Source organism: Astatotilapia calliptera, chromosome 18, assembly GCF_964374335.1.
Source record: "Astatotilapia calliptera chromosome 18, fAstCal68.1, whole genome shotgun sequence".
Lineage (NCBI taxonomy): Eukaryota > Metazoa > Chordata > Actinopteri > Cichliformes > Cichlidae > Astatotilapia > Astatotilapia calliptera.
In genome coordinates, this window is record NC_137439.1 from 25,894,007 (window position 1) to 25,914,220 (window position 20,214).

Genomic DNA, 20,214 nt, shown 5'->3' on the forward strand with positions numbered 1-20,214 from the left:
TTATATACCAGGTAGTCCAACTTCAGTAACCCTGCAAACGCCACTGCTGTTTAGTTTTCTGTCTTCATTTATGTTGGAAGTGGTAGCAGAGCTGTACATTTTAATTCATTTCAAAAATTGTCTTCTTCTTTTTTGTGTGTGTGTTTTTCCATTTAACCATAAAGTAAACACAGACAGGGTCAACATAAGTATGAAAATAAATTAAAACACACGTGCGCACCCCCCCCCCCCCCCCCCCCCAAAAAAAAAGAAAATTTGGTTACCAGTTCAGAGTTATAAACACACACAAAAGAATATCTTATTAATACAAATGTTATAAAGAAATAAAACAGCTCTCTGATTTTTCTTTGTATTTTTGTTTTGGTTTTGTTTGTCTTCTTGTTTTATTTAATTGCTTCTGGGATTTGGATTTAACAAGTATTCATATTATGCACACATACAAACACATGCAGCTATCACCCATTTCTTGTATTTATACTTAAGACAACTTATTCTTGAACGAATACATCGATCAGTCACATGTAAAATGTAGCCAATTGTGTTTATTGTTCCACCCCACCTCCCTAACCTGTCTGTTCAAAAGTGAACACAGGTTAGGGAGATGATGGAGGAAATTGTGGGGGTTGTAAAGAAAAGGGTAAAAGAAGATTAGAAGGGGAAAAAAGAGGTAAAAAAGGGATAGAAAGGAGGGAATAGAGGAGAGAAAACCCCAACAATCCCCTCTGAGCAAGCACTTGGCGATAGTGAATAGGAAAAACTCCCTTTAAAAGGAAGAAACCTATGACAGAACCAGGCTCTAGAGGGAGCAGTCAACTGTCGGGACTGGTTGGGGGGTGAGGTTGAAAAAAGAGAGAGAGAGGGAGATGGGGGGGGAGATGGGGAAGGTGTCAGGAGTTAAAGGGACGGAGATGGGAGAGAACAGAGGAGAGGTGAAAATTAAGATGGAACAGAGGTGGAGGAAGACGTGTTTTTTTCTTCAGTTCCATCCATTTACATATTGTCCTAAAATTGATGCCAGTGGGCTTATAAGTGGTTGGTGTTAAAAAAGCCCCAAATATAAATATGAATTTTAGGACACGATGTTGAGACCAAATTAGGTGAAAAGCCGAAGCAGCCAGTTCCACTTCTTCTTCTTCTTCTTCTTCTTAATTTGCGGTATCTCTGGCAGGCTCTTAACTTCGGTTTCGAGTTCAGCCACCTTGGCAGTAAGGATTTTCTGTTTATCTCGTAGCCTTTGCAAAGATTCCTGGACGCACAATGCAGTCCTCTTTTTCTTTCTTTTCTCGTCGTCGGGTGTCTTCTTCTTTCAGAGTCTCCTGCAGAGACATTGCAGTCGATGGTAGCGAGTCCTCTTTCTCTATCTTCTCCTGTCCTCCAGTGCCATTTTCTTTCAGAAGCTCGGATCTTTGCATTTTATTTGCATCGGCAGAATTTTGTTCTTTTTGCTTCTTTGTGACTTCAAGGTAGGAAGCTCTGGCTTCTTTCAGCTCTTGGTCAAGAGACTCTACCTTCAAATCATGAAGGGCCTTGTTGGAAAGCAGCTGGGATTTCAGGTCACTGATTTCTGTCTTGAGTGACTCCTTCTCCTGGCTATGTTTAATGGCCTGCTCTTTCAGCTGTTTCTGGAGCATCTCTATCTGCTCTCATTGATTCCTACATTGGACCTCCAATTCAGCCTCCTTAGAGGACTTTAGGCCTACAGAGTCGGCGTGTGAAGTGCCTGCGGTTGGAGTGGCAGACTCCACACACTGCTCTGTGGTAGGGTGGCTGATTTGGTCCTGCAGGGATAGCATCACCTCATCCAGTTTCAATTGCTTGATTGTCATTTGTGAGAGCCTCTGTTTCACTCTTGTTATCGGGCTTATTTCTAGAAGCCTCTTCCAGCTGCTCTATGAGGTCTTTAATTGTTTCCTCATGATTTCTGTTGTTGTCGTACATTTGTGCATGAAGTTTGCTCTGCTGAAACTGGTGATAAGAGGCCCTCTTGTTAGCACCAACCATTTGCCAATAAATGTCGTTCTGATAGTTTTGGGAGGCTTGCAGTTGCTGTTTGAGAGCAGCAATCTCGTCCCATGGATTATACTGGACTGCGCCCTGATGGGGTCTAAATCTGGGATTGGACTGATGTTGGACTGATGTTGCCTGAGTAAACGGTCTTCTTGGCTCTTCAGCCACTCTTTGCTGTTTTTTTGCTTTCTTTGTTTTCTTGACCGTTTCTGTTTGAGCTTGTGCCACGGGAGATTTTTCAGTATTTGGTTTTCCGGGTTTTTCAAGCTCATTTTTTGGTCCTTGCAGGATTGTTGTTTTCATTGTTGCAATGACCATTTTCGTTTGTGCTTCTGCCATTGTCGATGGTTCAGCGTTTGTGTCTGCGTTTCTCTGCGTCTGCCTTATCTTAGTTTTAACAACCAGGTTGTTGTGTGTTTCTGCCATCCGAGATCCACTAAAGTTGGTTGAGTTTCTCTCCTATTTAAGGATTTTTCCAGTAGAATGTTCACTCTGACATCACGGGCTGTTCCTTTGAAGTGCCATGATTGGAGCAATTCAAAATAAAATGCCTACAAACCTACTGTAAAGGAAAGGCTTTTATTTTGTAGCATATACTGATTTAACACTATAAAAGCTACTGTACAGAAATTGCAGTAAAAAATAAAGCAAAAGCAAAATATAAGTTTAATAAATGGTTGTTAAAAACCCTAACTAAAGTAGAAGATGACTGTTTAATGGAAAAGTATTCAACATTCTAGAGATTCTCATGCATAATAATTTCTTTTATAATTTAAACTAGGGCAGGTAGAAAACTTTGATATTTAGTGAAAGATGTTAATGAACACTCTCCAATAAGAGTTACTGAATGACTTTAGGCAGTGAGATCATGGTGTTTGCCGAGGTGACAGAATGTCATCTATGTTTTGTTTTAAATTCAGTTTCATTGCTGAATCTAAGAAACAACAGACTTTAATAGAGGTTTACTAACTTTTACTTTTATATCTATTGTGGAAAAGCCTGTAATAATAATAATTCCAAGCATGCAAACTAGTATGCAAACTAAAATTCACAGGAGAGCTTATGAGACCACAAATACTGTTGAGATCCAGTTCAGAGACACAGGTTTTGCGGAGGTGAAGCCTAGAGGACAGGTGGCAGCTACAGATTTGCTCATCTGCTTTTTTCCTGAAAATTTTCCACATTATGACTAAACGAATACAAGTATGAGAATCAGGCACAGGCTGTGTTCTGAACGGTGTCTATTAAAAACTGTATTGAATTTATATGTATTACATTTTTAAAATTAGAATAACAAATTGTGGTACATGTACATGCACATGTGGTCTGTGCATGTACACACATGAAGAATTTGACATTGCAGCATCTATGAAAGTGTTCATTGTGTAGAACTCACAATCCAAACCTCTACTCGAAAACTGCCTAAAAGACTAGTTTCAATATTTAAACAGTCATTTGTAGATGTTCTAGGTATGTACAAACCCCCCAGCTCCACTCTTTTAGCAGACAAAGCAAAACAAAGACGTCTCTGATGATGAAACATTGAATTCAAACCTCAGCCAGCTGTCAACAATTTAGGGATTCAGTGTGCACATCATGTATTGAGTGCATTCAAAGTTCAAAACATTTATGGACAGTTTGGTGTTTAAAGAGCAATCAGCACTAAAACTGTACAAAGAAAAGAAACATGTTTCGTTGTTGCTCTGCAGATTCTGGTTGAAGTGTTTCAGAAAGGTCGTGTTGTCAGTTGGGTTCTCTGAATACTCTGCACACTTCCTGATTAAATTACAAATAAAACAATATTTTTCAAACTGCTGTGTAAATGTTACTTACAATTTAATATCCTTCTTTGAAATGTATATATTTGAAAAGTAAATCAAAGAATTACACTTACATAAAAAATGTCAGCTGTTGGACAACCTAAACATAATGAGACAAAAGCAACAAAGTGGGTTTGTCAGTTAGAAGCTCAGACCCAATAAACTTTATTAGTGAGGACGGATTTACTGCATTCAAAGATAAACCTGTGGAGGAAAATCCTCTCTGTTCTTAAAGAGCCAGACTGCTTTTATTCTTCATGTTTTACTTTTATTCCATATTATCATTTGCTGTCAAGACTGCTTGCAATCATAGACAATGACTCCCACTCCCTCCATAACACACTGCACAATCTGAAGAGCAGTTTCAGGAACAGATTTCTTCAAGTTCACTGTCTGAGGGGAACGTTACAGGAGGCCGTTCCTTCCTGCTGCTATCAGACTCTTTAATTCATCCACTTGGGTCAGATCCACACATGCAGAACAAACACACCTAACTGCACTCTGTTACTTTTGTACACCATAGCATATATTTGCACACATATTTTATATTTATATATATATTTATGTTTGTATTTATACCTATATCTCTATATTTATCTCAATATTTGTCTAATAATGTCTCTGACATGACATGAGTTTGGCTGTTGGAAGTTGGGAACGACTCTATAGGCAAACATCAGCTGCAGCCTTTCACAAATCAGCAATGTTAGGTTTCTATTTCATTATGTTCCTGTGTGGGAAATGTTTATTTACTGGTTTTCTCTTACTATTCTTCTTGAAATGATGTGTTAATTAGATCCTGGAGAATGAAGTTTTATGTATGTTAGCTGTTACAGGAAAAAAGAAACTGAAAGAAAAACAAGAGATCCTTTATATACTTACATGTGCTCAGAAATATTCTTCTATTAGTGCACCGAACATTGATATAATAGTCTTTTGTTGTACAAGGGAAAGGCTTCGTCTCTCCTTCCCGCATGTATTCAGGTGAAGTTTTTACAAGACCATAACGAGCATATCTAGCAGGATCCACCACACAGAACGCTTCTGCAAAAACAACAAGAAGTAAAAACCAAACATAAAAAGAATTTTAAGAACATTTTTAATAAACTTTTAGAGTGAAAATTATTTTTTTGATACCTTCACAGGTGGGTAGTTTGGACCAGTGAGCGTCACTGTAACAACTCACAGCCTCTGGACCAGCTAGTTTGTAATAACGATTGCACTGGTATTTCAAATGCATTGGACCTTCTTCCACAATTACAGCATTTTCAATGTATGGGCGGGCTCCACACGACTGAACTAAAATAAAAGAAAGTGAGTGTAACAAAATGATCATTGTTTACTCAGCTGTTTAGTTTTCCAAATCTTTGAATTCCTGTACAACGTGCTGAACCAATCAACATCAATCATTTCTGCAGTGATCAACGATTCATTCATTCATTAACGCTGGCTTCTAACTCCAATCCAGCTGCTTGTTGTCATTCATATAACTAAATTAAATATATAAACTGAATTTGATGTATATGCTGATTAAGTGGAAAGGTTGTGAGCAACTTACTGTTTATTGGTATAAGACTGTTGTCTCTGTTATTTGAATCAGAGGTGCTAGAAGATGCTGCAGGATACAGAGCAGATAACGCACATATACAGACAACACATCAGTCAGCTTCACTTTATAAACTTCTTTGACTTACAAATCAGTCCTGCTGCCAGCTGTACCTCCCTGATATGTGATCACAGTGAATCATCCTGTCCCCAGTATCCTCTTCTGTCACAACAACCCTCTGCATCTCCTCTTGCACCACGTCCATGAGCTGAGGTCTTCCTCTTTTCTCCCTGCTTGGCAGCTCCATTTTCAGCATCTTAGATCTCTGACTTCATCTCCAAATTGAGCAACCTGAGCTGTTCCTATGATGCACTCATTTCGTCAAATCTTGTTCCTGGGCACTCCTAATGAAAATCAACTCTGATGCCTCCAGCTCCTGTCTTTTTATCAGTGCCATACATCAGAGCTGGTATCACTACTGTCTGGTAAACCTTCCTTTTCTCTCTTGCTGCTATCATTGTGTCAGAGTTCACTACAAGACAGTCACCTCCACCCACTCCACCCTGCATGCAATCTTCTTCACTTCTCTTTTGCACCATCTGTTATTTTGGTTGACCCAAGGTATCTCCACTACTACTTCTATTCGTTGCATCTTTACTTTTCCACCTGCATTATCACAGTTCTTTTGCTGGTACATCAAAGAGTGAAAGTGTCAGGCCAGGACTCTGCAGTCTATTAACACCTACATGCTAGTGGACATGAGGGGGTTCACTTCCTGGCGTTCCAGGAGGAACGCTGGTTTGAGTGGGGTGTGAAGGAGGCCATTTACGTGAAAAGGGAAAGACCATCTCTGATTTGAGGGGGGAGCCTAAGGGTACATCTTTCAGCATCTTTCAGTGCTGTGATTGCAGCCATTCCCCAACTCTCTGTGAATGCTACTCATAGCCATTGATCAATGGTTTTTGATCAGTAGTTGTTGATCAATGGTCATGACAATTTGCATATTAATGATCAAGAAAATGGTTTAATGGTTTAATGCTTCCTCTGCCTGCAGGTTGAGAGGAGTTATTGTTACAAATTTGTCAGTAATGGTGCTTAAATGCACTTCTGTAAAGATCAAGACACATCATTGATCTATACTACATGGATACTATATTATTATTATATTATGTTATAGTGTGTCAAGAAGTTGAATTCATGTCCACTTACTGCAGGTCGGGCCTTGTGTCCAGCTTCCTTGTGTACAAACAGATTTTGTGTTGTGTGCTCCCTCTGCAGTGTATCCATCCTCACACTCATACTGCACTTCTGAACCTGCAGCAAACACTTCCTGGTAGTCCTGATGAACGATGACTGCATGGGGGATTTTAGGAGGCACGCTGCACGCATTCATGCTTTCTGTAAAATTAGATTTAGACTCAAAAACGTTATTAATCCCAGAGCAGGGCCGTTTGTTTGTAGCTTATTCACAGGATCAAACCCACAAAACCTACAGTCCTTAAACACTAATCATAAAAACTCCTGTGAGTTGAGTTATGGATCAAAGAAAAGTGAGGACCTGCTACTGTAAACAAATTACATAAAATGCCTTTATTAACAGCATTGGTCTCAAATTTGTTCTGTGTTGACCAGTATTAATTTGGTTGACCAATAGTTTTCATCATAGTGTGCAGACTGTGGTGTCCAACCGGATACTTACAGATACTTTGCAGTTAATCCAAATTGCTATAGCAAGAGTACTATCATCATACGTCTCCTGTATCATCTTCCCTTTATTGGCTCCTTTAAAATGCAGAATTAAATTTGACACTCCTCCTCTGACATAAAAGGTCTTAAATAAAGAGTTAAAGTTTCTAAAAGTAGAATGGGAGGCAGCACTTTCATCTATCAGGCCCTTCTTTTGTGGAACCTGCTCCCAGTTTAGATTGAGGAGACAGACACCCTCTCTACTTTTAAGATTAGCAGTTTAAGGATCTTGGAAAGAAGGCGACCAGATTTCTTTAAGTGGGTGAGCAAAGAAAGAAGAGCTATTGGCAGGACTTACCTATACACTGTGGCTGATGAGACCATTTTCCATTGTGACATGTGCTGGTTGCCCACCAACCCTTCATTGCTAGCATGCGTCCTTCGTTGCAGGTGTAGCTCAGCTTGGTGCCCTGAGAGTAAGTCTCTTGCTTTGGGGCAAAGAAGCCACCGTCCAGTGTGGGAGCATCACAGGCCTGTGTGGTGCTCTGTGCTGAAACACAACACTGAAGTAAGTGCAAAACATTATCAACCAGGGTAAATGTTTTTCTGTGAAGTTACTTGTTGTTCTCACCGTGCAGCACTCCAGGAAACCAAAGAAGAGCAAATGCAAAATATTTGATGCACATTTTTAAATCGTCCAACAACAAAGCAGCACCAGCAGTTAAAGGTAATCCACATGAGAACCAGCTACTTATCACAACTGTCACCCGAAAGTTTGTGCAATCACCTTGGCCCTTCCCATTTTGTGGGATGGAAAAAAGTTCGTACACATCCAAAACAACTTTTGAGAAAGAACGGGAGAAAAACCAGTATATATAAATATAAATATATATATAATAAATATAAATATATATATATATATATATAATAAAATATATATAAATGTTAGAGCTCTGATCTAAAACTCATGAACTTCTTTCTTTTACAGCTAATTTATCGAGACTGGGGTTTTCCACAGCTTCTTTTCTCAGTGCTTTTGTTACATATCGTTACATCTGTTGATTTCATGCACACACCAACATCTTCCCGATGTCTACAAAACTTCTCATCACCCAGAAAATGAAGAGAAAATTGTTGGTTTTACTTTGCCGATTAGTTTGGTTTAAACATAGTGATTTCAAATTACATTATTCATGACATTTATTATTTCAGTGCGTATTGAATGAATAGAGCAACACATATTTTGCATTGATTTTATTAATCACACAGTGGATGTTGTGTTTGGGACATTTTCTCTGAAGCGACTCGAAATATTTACTTTGAAACATCAAATCAATGAAACTATTTACAGTCCAAATTTCAAAGTCATTTTAGATGGCCTACCACTCTGTGGCCGAGTTGCTGTCGTTCCCAATCACTTCCACTTTGTTATAATACCAATAACAGCTAAGTGTAAAATATTTAGCAGCAAAGAAATTTCACAACTGGACGTGTTGCACGGGTGGTGCATCCTATCCTATCACTGAGCTCCTGAGAGCGACTCATTCTTTCACAATGTTTGTTGACGTCTGCATGCCTGAGTGCTGGATTTTATAAACCTGTGGCCGAGTTTATTTTAGAAAAAGTTCAAGTAGGGACTCGGTCACCGTGATGCCTTTAACAGGCCACAGCTTAACAGCCATGGGATTGAAACTTTAATGTCACATCAAATTAGTGGCTGTACCACGCATTTAGTACATGCAAAAGTGAGCTGTGAAACATTTCTGCATCTTAGTCACTGTGAGCTTATTCATTAGGGTCCAAATGCAGGACTCAGAGGCTGCCATGATAAGATATAATAAAGAATGAAGATGACATGTTATGAGTACATTAAGTGGAGAAAGGAGGTGCTGGGCCCGATCCAAGGGTGAGAGAAGGATACACCCTGGACAGGTCGTCAGTCTGTCTGCAGTTGTGGCGTATTAATTCAGTTCAGTTTAATTCAGTATACTTACACTTGTATACATTTTTACACTTACACCTACGTTATCATGTGTATGTTCAGTAAGGACGATCTGTAAGTGTTCATCTGTCTGCTTTCTTGGCTGTTTGGCTGCTAGTCTGTTCATCACGTCACTTCCACTTTTTCACGGTGTCCTAGTCAGTGCTGACATCATTGCTCCACTCCAATCATCTAATCTGATCTAATTGCTTTTACTTTTTCCACACAGGGGCAGGTGGGTTTGAATAGCTTTATATCTCTTAATAAAAGTGGATTTTGTATTTACTCAGGATATCTTTGTTGAATATTACAATATGAAAATAATTTTTTAAAGCACTGCATGTTTTAAGAATACTGTATTTCAGGGTTTACACATAAAAATTCAACCTTTATGCTGAGTCTAAGAAATCATTGTCCTGTTAACATAAATTACAAATTGTAAATTAATGTCAAAAGTGTTGGGAAAAGTGATTTTGTTATGACTTCTTCTCAAATGAGATACAGCAACTATTTCAGTCAGACTTCAGAGCTTTTCATAGTTCTGAAAAAGCTTTGTTGAAGGTGATCAATTATTTGTGACTCACATTAGATTCAGGAGATATCACAGCCCTCATTATTTTGGACATTAGCTGCTTTCTGCTTTTGATATTGTGAAGCACAAGAATCTTTGGGCTTGGCTCAAATGTTGGGTTGGATATAAGAACTTTCTCTGTGTCTGATGGTCAGTTCTTTAAATCTTCTGCTCCTGTTTCTTGGACCAGGACACCAAATGAGTGTTTTTTTGCCATCACAGACCTCTGACATTTTAAGCCTAAATATCAGTTGGACAAATATCTACTAAAAATCTTTGTTTAAATATAAATGTGTTAATAATATCTGTTTAAATTATTTCCTGAGATTATTTTCATGTTGGCTTAAAATAAAATATCTCCCTATGCTCTTACTGAATCTTCTGCATGCTTTGGTCACTAACCAAAGCCAACACCATCATGAAGTAAAACAAATCAATAAACTTGTTCCTGTCTGCTTACTATAGTGTTTCCGTTATTGTTATTTATTAAATAATATTTTGGTGTGCATAGTAAAAGAACTGTTCTACACAGTTAGCAGACAAAGCAATACAAAGACGTCTCTGATGACGAAACATTTTATTCAGACCTCAGCCAGCCATCGACACTTTATGGATTCAATGTACACATCATGTACTGAGTGCATGAAAAGTTCAAATCATTTATGGACAGTTTGGTGTTTAGAGAACAATCAGCCCCAAAACTCGACAAAGAAAAGAAACATGTTTCATTGTTGCTCTGCAGGTTCTGGTTGAAGTGTTTCAGAAAGGTTGTGTTGTCAGTAGGATTCTCCGAATCTTCTGCAATCAGGCTGATTAAAACACAAACAAACAACAGCTGAGTGAAAAACATCAAGCACATTTATTTCAAAGAAACTATATTTGTTTGAAAATAAATCAAAAAAATAAAAAAGAAGCAGATAGTTTGTCAGTTAGAAGCTCAGATCCATAAACTTTATCAGTGAGGACTGATTCACTGCATTCAAAGATAAACCTACAGAGGAAAATCCTCTCTGTTCTTAAAGAGCCAGACTGCTTTTATTCCTCATGTTTTACTTTTATTCCACATTAACATTTGTTTAAGTTACTTCATTGTGTGTTTTGTAACCATAACAAACTGTTTTGTGGTGATTTGGGGGCAACTGGAACAAGTGTGGATGCTGCAAGGTTTGGAGGCCTATCTCCCCCTACCACCACTTCCCCTGCCAGTGGTGGACCCCCTCAGACATCGGTGCGTTGGTGGTTCTTTGTGTCCGGGGATGGGCGTCCAGGTACACACCGGCTCACTCCTTGGCGGCCGCTTATCGGGGCCTGGGGCTCGCTCGGGCCACTTCGGAGGGGGGGTGCCCCCGGCCTCCCGGCCTGGGGCTCGGTCACTCAGGCGCGGCTGGCTGCCGGCGGAGCTCACGGGCGTGTCAATGCAACTCCCCCCTGGCTTCTGCTCCGCGGCTGCTGAGTGAGCCCTCATCTGGGACTCTCCTCAGCTCTTTCCGGGACAGTGGCGCGGCTGCCCCTCTGTTGGTCTTCCTTGGTCTCTTGTGTTCTGGGGGCCTCTGGATATCTGGAGTTTTGATCTCCACACCTGCTTCACGCCCTGGAGGACGGGGCTGTGGCCCCCCCACACCCTCTAGCAGATTATTACATGAAGGAACCTTTTAAAAAACAAAAAACAAACGCGTCCATGCTCACAGGTGTACACACGGGTGATCACACCCACAAACTACACCCTTTTTGGCTCCTACCTCAAAGCACACTGTGTTCTGTTGATCTTATGTGCTGCACAATAATGTTTAACATTTAGTATTTACTGTCATATTCCCATATATCATTGTGATGTTGTTTATTCTATTACTCTTGTTCTCTTCTGCTTGTTTTCTTTTTTCTTTCTCAGCAGGTGATCCAGGTGATTGATATATGCATTTTTTTTTTCTCTGCCCGTTCTGTTGGTTTTTGTCTTTTGCCCTTCTCCCCCGTCCCTCTTCTCAGCTGTTTCTCTTTCCCTCTTTCTTTCTCCCCTCCTTTCCCCCAGTCAAGTCTGTCCCGTATTCAGTAAGTGAAAATAAAATAAACAATAAAAGGTGAATCAAATGGACCATTACGGCAAGGCTGGGATGGTCAGTTTGGTAAAGTAAATCCGTTGGGCATCTTTCTTTGCCTTTAGACAACAATTCTGATGGCAAAAGAGCCAAACGGGACAGGCCAAAAAAAAAAGAAAAAAAAAAGGCCTTCCCCAAACTGCAGCACTATTCACACTTCCTTATCCCCCATCGCCCATTGTTACCAAGGATGTGGTCCTTGTTAGTGAAATCACTTTATAAACTTCTTTGACTTATAAATGAGTCCTGCTGCTAGCTGTACCTCCCTGATGTCCAGTAGTTCCTCTACTTGATGAGAACAGATAACTCATTAGTTATCTGGTACTGCAGCACTATTCACACTTCCTTATCCCCCATCGCCCATTGTTACCAAGGATGTGGTCCTTGTTAGTGAAATCACTTTATAAACTTCTTTGACTTATAAATGAGTCCTGCTGCTAGCTGTACCTCCCTGATGTCCAGTAGTTCCTCTACTTGATGAGAACAGATAACTCATTAGTTATATGGTACATGCTGCATATATTTCATTGAGACATAGAGGTGCTGCGGGAGTACGCGTTGTCTGGCCCATTGCTATGGGCCATTCGATCCCTATACAACCGTTGCAAGAGCTTGGTTTGCATAGTCGGTAATAAGTCAGACTTGTTTCCCGTGGGTGATGGGCTTTGCCAGGGTTGCCCTTTGTCACCGATTCTGTTCATAACTTTTATGGACAGGATTTGTAGGCACAGCCAAGTGGCGGAGGGCTTTTACTTAGGTGGCCTCAGAATCTCATCTCTGCTTTTCGCAGATGATGTGGTCCTGTTGGCTTCATCGGGTGAAGGCCTCCAGTATGCACTGGAACGGTTCGCAGCCGAGTGTGAAGCGGCAGGAATGAGGATCAGCAACTCCAAATCTGAGAACATGGTTCTCAGCCGGAAAAGGGTGGAGTGCTCACTCCGGGTCGGGGATGAGTTCCTGCCCCAAGTGTAGGAGTTCAAGTATCTCGGGGTCTTGTTCACGAGTGATGGGAGAAGGGAGCGAGAGATTGTCAGACGGATTGGTGCTGCGGCCGCAGTGATGCAGACGCTGCACCGGTCCATCGTGGTGAAGAGAGAGCTGAGCGTAAAAGCGAAGCTCTCAATTTATCGGTCGATCTACGTCCCTACTCGAGCTGTGGGTAGTAGAACGAGATCGGGGATACAAGCGGCGAAAATGAGCTTCCTCTGAAGGGTGGCTGGCCTCTCCCTTAGAGATAGGGTGAGAGGTTCAGCCATCCGCGAGGGGCTCTGAGTAGAGCTGCTGCTCCTCCACATCGAAAAGAGCCAGTTGAGGTTGTTCGGGCATCTGACAAGGATGCCTCATGGGCGCCTCCTGGGTGAGGTGTTCCAGGCATGTCCCAGCAGGAGGAGGCCCCGGGGCAGACCCAGGACACGCTGGAGAGATTATATCTGTCGGCTGGCCTGGGAACGCCTTGGTATTCCCTCGGATAATCTAGAGGAGGTGGCTGGGGAGAGGGAGGTCTGGGCTTCTCTGCTTGGGCTGCTGCCCCCGTGACCCGGCCCCGGAAGAAGATGGATGGATGCATGGATGGATGGACCCTGTCTGACACTCTCTTCACCTCCACAACACTATACACATGTGCTTGCTTTAAGGACATTCCTATTCTGTTTCTCTCCCAGGCTACTTCATGGTTTGAGTCCACCCCCAATTTTCATTTGTATTTCTTTTGTGGCTTACTAACTGGTGTTGTTCTATAACTAATGATTTGCAAGTCTTGTTTGTCAGTCAAAATAAAGAAAGATGTGTGAATGAGTGTTTTCAAAACATTGCTACAAGGTATATCTATATTTTATAAAGAGAATAAATAAATGGTTTAATACTTCCTCTGTCTGCAGGTTGAGAGGAGTTATTGGTACAAACTTGTCAATAATGGTGCCTAAATGCTCTTCCGTGAAGATCAAGTCACACCATTGATCTGTACTACGTGGCTACTATATTATTATAATATTATGTTATAGTGAGTCAAGAATTTTAACTCATGACCACTTACTGCATGTTGGCACTGGTGTCCAGTTTCCCTGTATACAAACAGATTTCTCGGTGTGTGCAGTGTATCCATCTTCACACTCATACTGCACTTCTGAACCTGCTGCAAACACTTCCTGGTATCCATGAATGATGACTGCATGGGGGATTTTAGGAGGTGCACTGCATGCACTCATACTTCCTGTAAAAAGAAAAAGTCATGAATAGAAGCAGAAAAAAAGTGTTGAACAGCTAACTGGAGTCAAACATGTGGCAGACTTACTCTCACAGACTGGTGCAGAGGACCATTTTCCATTTCCACAGGTAGTGGTGTTGATCTGGTTTTGGTGCTCAAATCCTCCATCGCATGTTATCGTTAGTGTACTTCCATCCTCATACCAGCCGTTTGAGTTTTTAGGGTACTTTCCATTGGGAATAGTTGGTCCAAAACAGGCGCTTTCATCTGAGGAAGAACAGACCAGAGTCACCATCAACACTTTGAGATTTTACAGAGTAACTATAATTACAACTTTCTGATTGCGAACAGCAACATGCCGCATTAAATGTTGTGAATAGTTAATTCAAGGAATTACTGGAAGAAAGTTTTCGTTATTATTCCTTGTGAGAGACTGAAATTCCTAGTTTGTAATTCTTAAAAAATACGATAATATAATTTTTTTATACTTGACACAAAAACATTAAATTAAACTTCACAATTCTTCAATTGGATTTTATTGCTTTTTATATTTATTTACTGAAATAATCAGATTTCATCGTTCTTTTTCCTCAATTGAGTTGATTTTTTTTTTTTTAGCAAATCTAAACTAATTACATTGTTCCTTAAGAACAGAATTTCATTTTCATCTTTGGTAAAAGATGGTAAAAGAATTCACCATTCCCGGGACTGACCTACCTATACATTGCGGTTCATGAGACCATTTCCCACGTTCACAGGTACTGGTTGCCCACCAACCCTCCACTACAGGTTTATATCCGTTATCACAGGAATAAGTGATCGTGGTTCTGTCAGAGTAAGTCTCTTGTCTGGGGAGAAAGTTACCATGAACCAGTCTGGGAGGATCACAACCCTGTGCTGATGTACAATAAAGAAAATTGTTTAAAATCCCACATAAGTCTCACATTTACAAACTATAACAGAATTGAATCTTCTTACCTTGAAGCAATCCAGGAAACAAAACGAGGACAAATCCAAGAGTCCTGAGACACATTTTGCAGCAATGAAAGCACGATGTGAAGGCAGAGTAAAGAGCCGTGTTCTGCTGGACGAGTTAATAATTGTTGGGAATTTCCCCCAAAGAACTAAGAAGTCAGGACACAGTAAACATTGCGCTGAGTAACTCTGGCTCTGGTCCATATTTCTTAGACATATGTTGTATAAACAAACTATTGCTGTCAGTAGATTAAAAAAAACAAACCTTAATTAATCTCACAATTTTCTGTAATTAATCACGATTAATGGCATATACTTGATCAACAGCCTGGTTGCATATACATTTTTTTTCAACTTTATATTTAAGCTTGTAACTGACATTTATGCAATATAATGAAGTAAATGCAGAATAAACACAAAGAATGTATGCTTAAATTCAAAGAGGATTTGTGTAGTTTTCTTCAATCTTTTAGCACAGGTTCTCTGCTGTGAAATATACCTTAAAAAAACTATGTACTAATAAGTAAGTATACACTAATATTTTAAGCTGGAGGTGCTTCGGTGAAAAGAAAATTCCTTCTTGCACAACGTGCATAATACTTTATGTTGGTCGATTGTTCCATCTTGTTATGTTTTAAATACTCAAATTTCCCATTGAGAGGGCCAATGTGCGTTTATCATTTTCCATATTGAGTTGATTGGGTCAGCTGCCCGTTAGTGGCATATTGAAATATTGACTTTTTTTTTACCAGTAATTTATGTTCTAGAATCGATTCTCGTATTAAAATATTGATATTTTAGTACTTTGGGGAAAATTTGTAGTTTTTCTTTAACAGGAACACAGTGGAAAGAAACTATATCATTCGGATCGTCTAAATTAGAAGGAACTACTTCTTCTTACACATTTCACAGTCATATGCAAAATATGGCTGTATAAATGTGTCGCAGCCCCTTGGCGTGCGCACTCACAACAATGTGTGTGTGACGGAGTCATGTGTGGACGTATTTTACCTCCACAAACAGCCAAGACGCGGTGGCAACACCACTAACCTCGTCAAAAACCTCAAATCATATCACAGAATATGATGAGCTTATGTTGAGGCGAACTGAAGAGGAGGAGAGGGACAGGTGCTGCTAGGGAGAGACAGATGTCTCTTGCCGAGTCCTTTAGTGTTCCAGTCAGGCAACATGCTCAAATAGCGCACAACTTCAGGTTTTTTATTTCTATATGATTATTCTGCATCATTAATAATAAGAACAAGTAGACTGATTCTTCTCTGGAGAGAGACCTGACCTCTGTGGCATCTGTGGTTGAAGTTTCCATAGTGACAACTGCTACAGATGGGTCCAGTGACTGTTGGAGAGGCTTGATGATGACAAAAGTTTCAGACTCTATTATTAACATGCCTTTGTTATAGCTATACTTCTCTATATTTGCTAAACTGTTCCTTGGACAAGCTTCACCTCAGTCCAGTGTAATATATTCATATTCCAGGTATTCCTCATAAAATGAGTTTGTGACATGAGACCATTTTGATAATTATGTATTTTTTTCATTAATTTAAGTAAATTGCAGTTTTTGTATCACTACCTCACTCTTTCACAAGTGGTGTCAAAAATGACCCGGAGCAGTTCCTATGGAATCTTCTATGAACCTTTAATTCTTCGCATCTCTGACTGTCCCCCTTAGACATCTACCTGCCAAGTATGGCATTAAAATCTTTTGGGTGTGTGATGCACCCACCCCATATGCAATTGATGGGATCATGTACCTAGGGAGACAACCAGGGGAAGACATCCAGAAGAATCTGGGGGAAAACATTGTCCATCAGTTGTGTAGTGGATTCAGACACACAGGTCGCAACATCAACACTGACAACGTCTTCACCAGCGTGCCTCTTGCAGAGCATCTCCTGGAGAAGGGTCTTACTATTGTGGGAACTTTGCGACAGAACAAGCCAGACACTCCTCCAGTTATGAAGGCTTCCAGGTCTAGAGAGGTCCACGGCACTGAATATGGGTTCAATGGCAGTGTGACCATGATCAGCTATGGGAGAAAAAAGGGAACGGCTGTTCTGCTGCTCAGCACCACAGCGAGATGGAGGATGAAAACAGCCCGAAGCAAAAACCAGAAGCAGTTCTCTTCTACAACCAGACCAAAGGAGGAGTAGATACTATGGACCAGATGGTTGGCAACTACATTTGCAAATGCCAGACGCAAAGGTGGCCCACGGTGCTTTGGTACAACATGATTGATGTCGCTTGTGACACCTCACATGAACAGTCGACTGGAAGGTACCCCGACCCTACCAACCTACATCACTAAAGCAATGGGAAGGTGTGGAGGGACAAAAAGTGCTCCGATCTGGCAACAGGAAAGAAGCACACAGCAGAAGAGAAAGAGGTGCCAGTTGGGTCCAAGAAACAAAGATCGCAAAGCCACTGATTGCTGCTTTGTGACAGCTGCACACAGTGAAAGGAGATAAGATGTTTGTGTGTGTATATATACGTGGACAGGGTTATGGTCTCTGGACCTGTTGAATGTTCTCTGTTCGTCCTCCATATAGGGACACACAAACATGTTTTGACACCTAATTGACCTGATTGATGGTTAAGTGCTAAAATGTGAAGGAAAGGAAAGAATTTACATGTCAAGTCTGCATGAAAGAATTTAAAGGAAGTCTAGAAATGCACTTCAGGACTCACTCAGGTAAGGAAGCAAAGGAATCAGTGGAAAGTGTCATTAGTCATTGTTAGGCTGCTTTTTTTATTCTTTACATCACTACCACTTTCCCACGCTGATAATCTCAATACTCTCCTTATTGAAACATCATTAATATTATGATATGACATAACCCCAATCACAGCTTGAACTAAATCCTTAACGTTTTGCTTGGTTTTGGAAATGAAGCTCTCTGCTACATTCTTATTCCAAAATGGATTTATTATTAAAAAATACAAAACAAAAACACAACATGTACATAAGTGTTTACTGCCTTTGCCAAGACACTCAAAACTGAGGTAATGATTTATAGGACCAGGATCAACAAAAAAAAACCCCTTAACCTAAAAATTATAGTTCATACAAGTTTTTGGTTTATTGTCAACATATATAAAGTATTGTATAAAGATTTAAAATATCATGTGACCTCATGTGACCATGTAATGGATGATAAAATGTATTTTATCTCAGAATCTGTCACAGACACCCAGTGTTTGTTATTGTCTGACTAAATGCATTTTTCTCCCACATATTAAACATGTAACCAAAATTGGATTTTATCATCTAAAGAATATAGCCAGAGTCCGCCCTATTCTCTCTCGGGTCAACACGGAGATGCTGATGCATGCTTTTATTACCAGTCGCATTGATTACTGTAATGCCCTGCTCTCTGGTCTTCCTAAAAAGAATATTCCACCTTTACAACTTTTACAAAACTCGGCAGCTCGTGTGCTGACGAAGACCATAGGGCGGGCCCACATTACACCGGTTTTAGAATCGCTGCATTGGCTCCCCGTGTGTTTCAGGATCGATTTTAAAGTTCTTTTATTGGTTTTTAAATGTTAAATGCTTCTACCATATGAACCCTCGCGGACCCTGAGGTCCTCTGGTGCTGGCCTTTTGATCGTCCCTAAAGTCAGGACACATACTCACGGAGAGGCAGCTTTTCAGTGGTATGGTCCTCGTCTGTGGAACAGCCTGCCGGAGGAGCTCAGGGCCGCAGAGAACGTACATGTTTTTAAGAACCGGCTCAAGACCCACCTTTTTAATTTAGCTTTTACTTAACGTTTATTTATTTTATGCTTATTTATTCTATCCTGTTATTCTATTATTAATTTAGGCTTTACCTAATATTTATTGATTTTATTCTTATTCATTTTTTAATCTTCTTACTCTATTTATATTTATATTGTATCCCGTTCTTATTTATTTTATCGTTTTACCCTGTATATATCCTATTGTGTCATATCTCCAGTGTTTCCTCGGAGGGCGCTCTCTGTACCGGAGCTGTGACCGACCGTGGCTGCTGTGGCTCTGGGGTCCTTTCAGCCTGGCTGGGGGGCTTCTTTGCCTCCCTCCTGCTGTGTGCCCAGCCTGGAGGCTGCGGTCTGTGACCGGCTCCCGGTGCAGACGGCTCCCTGTTATAGTGTTTCCTCACTTGGCTCATGCGTACCCAGCCCAATTTTACTCTTTAAGTGTGCATGTGTGCGTGTGTGTGTGTGTGTGTGTGTGTGGGGGGGGGGGGGGGGGTATGTGTGCATTCACATCGTTTATGTTAATGAGAGTGTGGGGAGTGACTTGGAGGGTGGGGTGGGGTGGGCTGCTTTTAACCATGTAAAGCACTTTGTGCTACATTTTTTTTTTGTATGAAAAGTGCTTTATAAATAAAGATTGATTGATTGATGAGGACGAGGTGGACAGCAGCTTTAAATGGTCTAGTTTCAATTACAGATCGTTTAAACTGTGAAGGTCTGCCTTTAAGTACCAAGGCCTCAGAGAAGAGCTCGAGAAGATGTGGAGGGTGAACAGTGGTCCGTGTAGTAATCAGAGCAGTCCATGCAGCGACGCCCAAGCTAGACGAGTGACTTCGGCAGATCCCAGAAACAACATCTGAGATCTGTCCAGAAGAGCGCAGCTAAGATACTGCACGAGACTCTCAAGCCCTTGTAGAGGACCCGAGCTTGAAGGATAAAGACCGCCCGGCCTTTTATTAGTGTAATAAAATGTGTAAGAACCTTATTAAAAACACTCAGAAAGTGAAAGTTAAACGGTAAAGAAATGTAAAACAAAGAGGGGTTTTTTCTTTTCTTTACTGTTTTCCTATAACTTTGATCAGAATTGTTTGAGAATTCAATATTCCAAATATTTTAAAGTGGTAATGTTTTTTTTTCTTTCCAAACTTTGTTTCTTAATCAATAAATGACAACTGAAAAATAAATAAACAAAAGATGTGTTTTAGTTTGTAGGATCTTTGAGTGTCTGGTGGCTCCAGGTAGGACAGGACATGTGAGAACCTTTAGCAACTTGTCACCCTGACACTTCAAAATCAGTGCTCTTCAGATACAAACAAGAACAATAAAGAGCAGCAGGAGTCCTGGGCCCTATTTCAGGAAGCCGGTTTAGTGCAAAGTCTGACTAAGTATACCCTGAGTTAACGAAAACTCTGGTTTTTCGGTTTCACAAAGCGAGTTCAGCTGAAGCCTGAGTGAGTCACTATGATGACACACTCCGTGAAGCTAACCTGCCCCCTAGCAGGTTTACTTCAACTAACCCTGACTGTCCCCGCCTCTTTGTCGGAAACCTGACAGTAGGAAGTGTCAGATATGGCGT

The 20,214-nt window shown here is 40.6% G+C and overlaps 1 protein-coding gene across 1 annotated transcript; it reads right to left on the minus strand.

Moving 5' to 3' along the window:
• Positions 1-2,570: 2,570 nt before the first annotated feature.
• Positions 2,571-15,037, minus strand: LOC113010635 (complement factor H-related protein 1-like). Its single transcript, XM_080292560.1, has 9 exons — positions 14,886-15,037; positions 14,625-14,804; positions 13,995-14,174; positions 13,737-13,913; positions 5,386-5,442; positions 4,965-5,126; positions 4,710-4,871; positions 3,902-3,927; positions 2,571-3,783 (listed from the first exon to the last, which is right to left on the minus strand). Exons 1-9 carry the CDS (start codon positions 14,938-14,940, stop codon positions 3,751-3,753), a joined length of 1,032 nt encoding a protein of 343 aa, XP_080148686.1. The 5' UTR covers positions 14,941-15,037; the 3' UTR covers positions 2,571-3,750.
• Positions 15,038-20,214: the final 5,177 nt, after the last annotated feature.

What these genes read in the sequence shown, in the direction of transcription:
- LOC113010635 (XM_080292560.1), bottom strand. Translation starts at nt 14,940, where the DNA reads ATGTGTCTCAGGACTCTTGGATTTGTCCTCGTTTTGTTTCCTGGATTG. An exon ending in CTCTGCACCAGTCTGTGAGA is followed by an intron (nt 13,914 to 13,994) that starts GTAAGTCTGCCA and finishes TTCTTTTTACAG; the next exon opens with GAAGTATGAGTGCATGCAGT. An exon ending in GACACCAGTGCCAACATGCA is followed by an intron (nt 5,443 to 13,736) that starts GTAAGTGGTCAT and finishes TGTATCCTGCAG; the next exon opens with CATCTTCTAGCACCTCTGAT.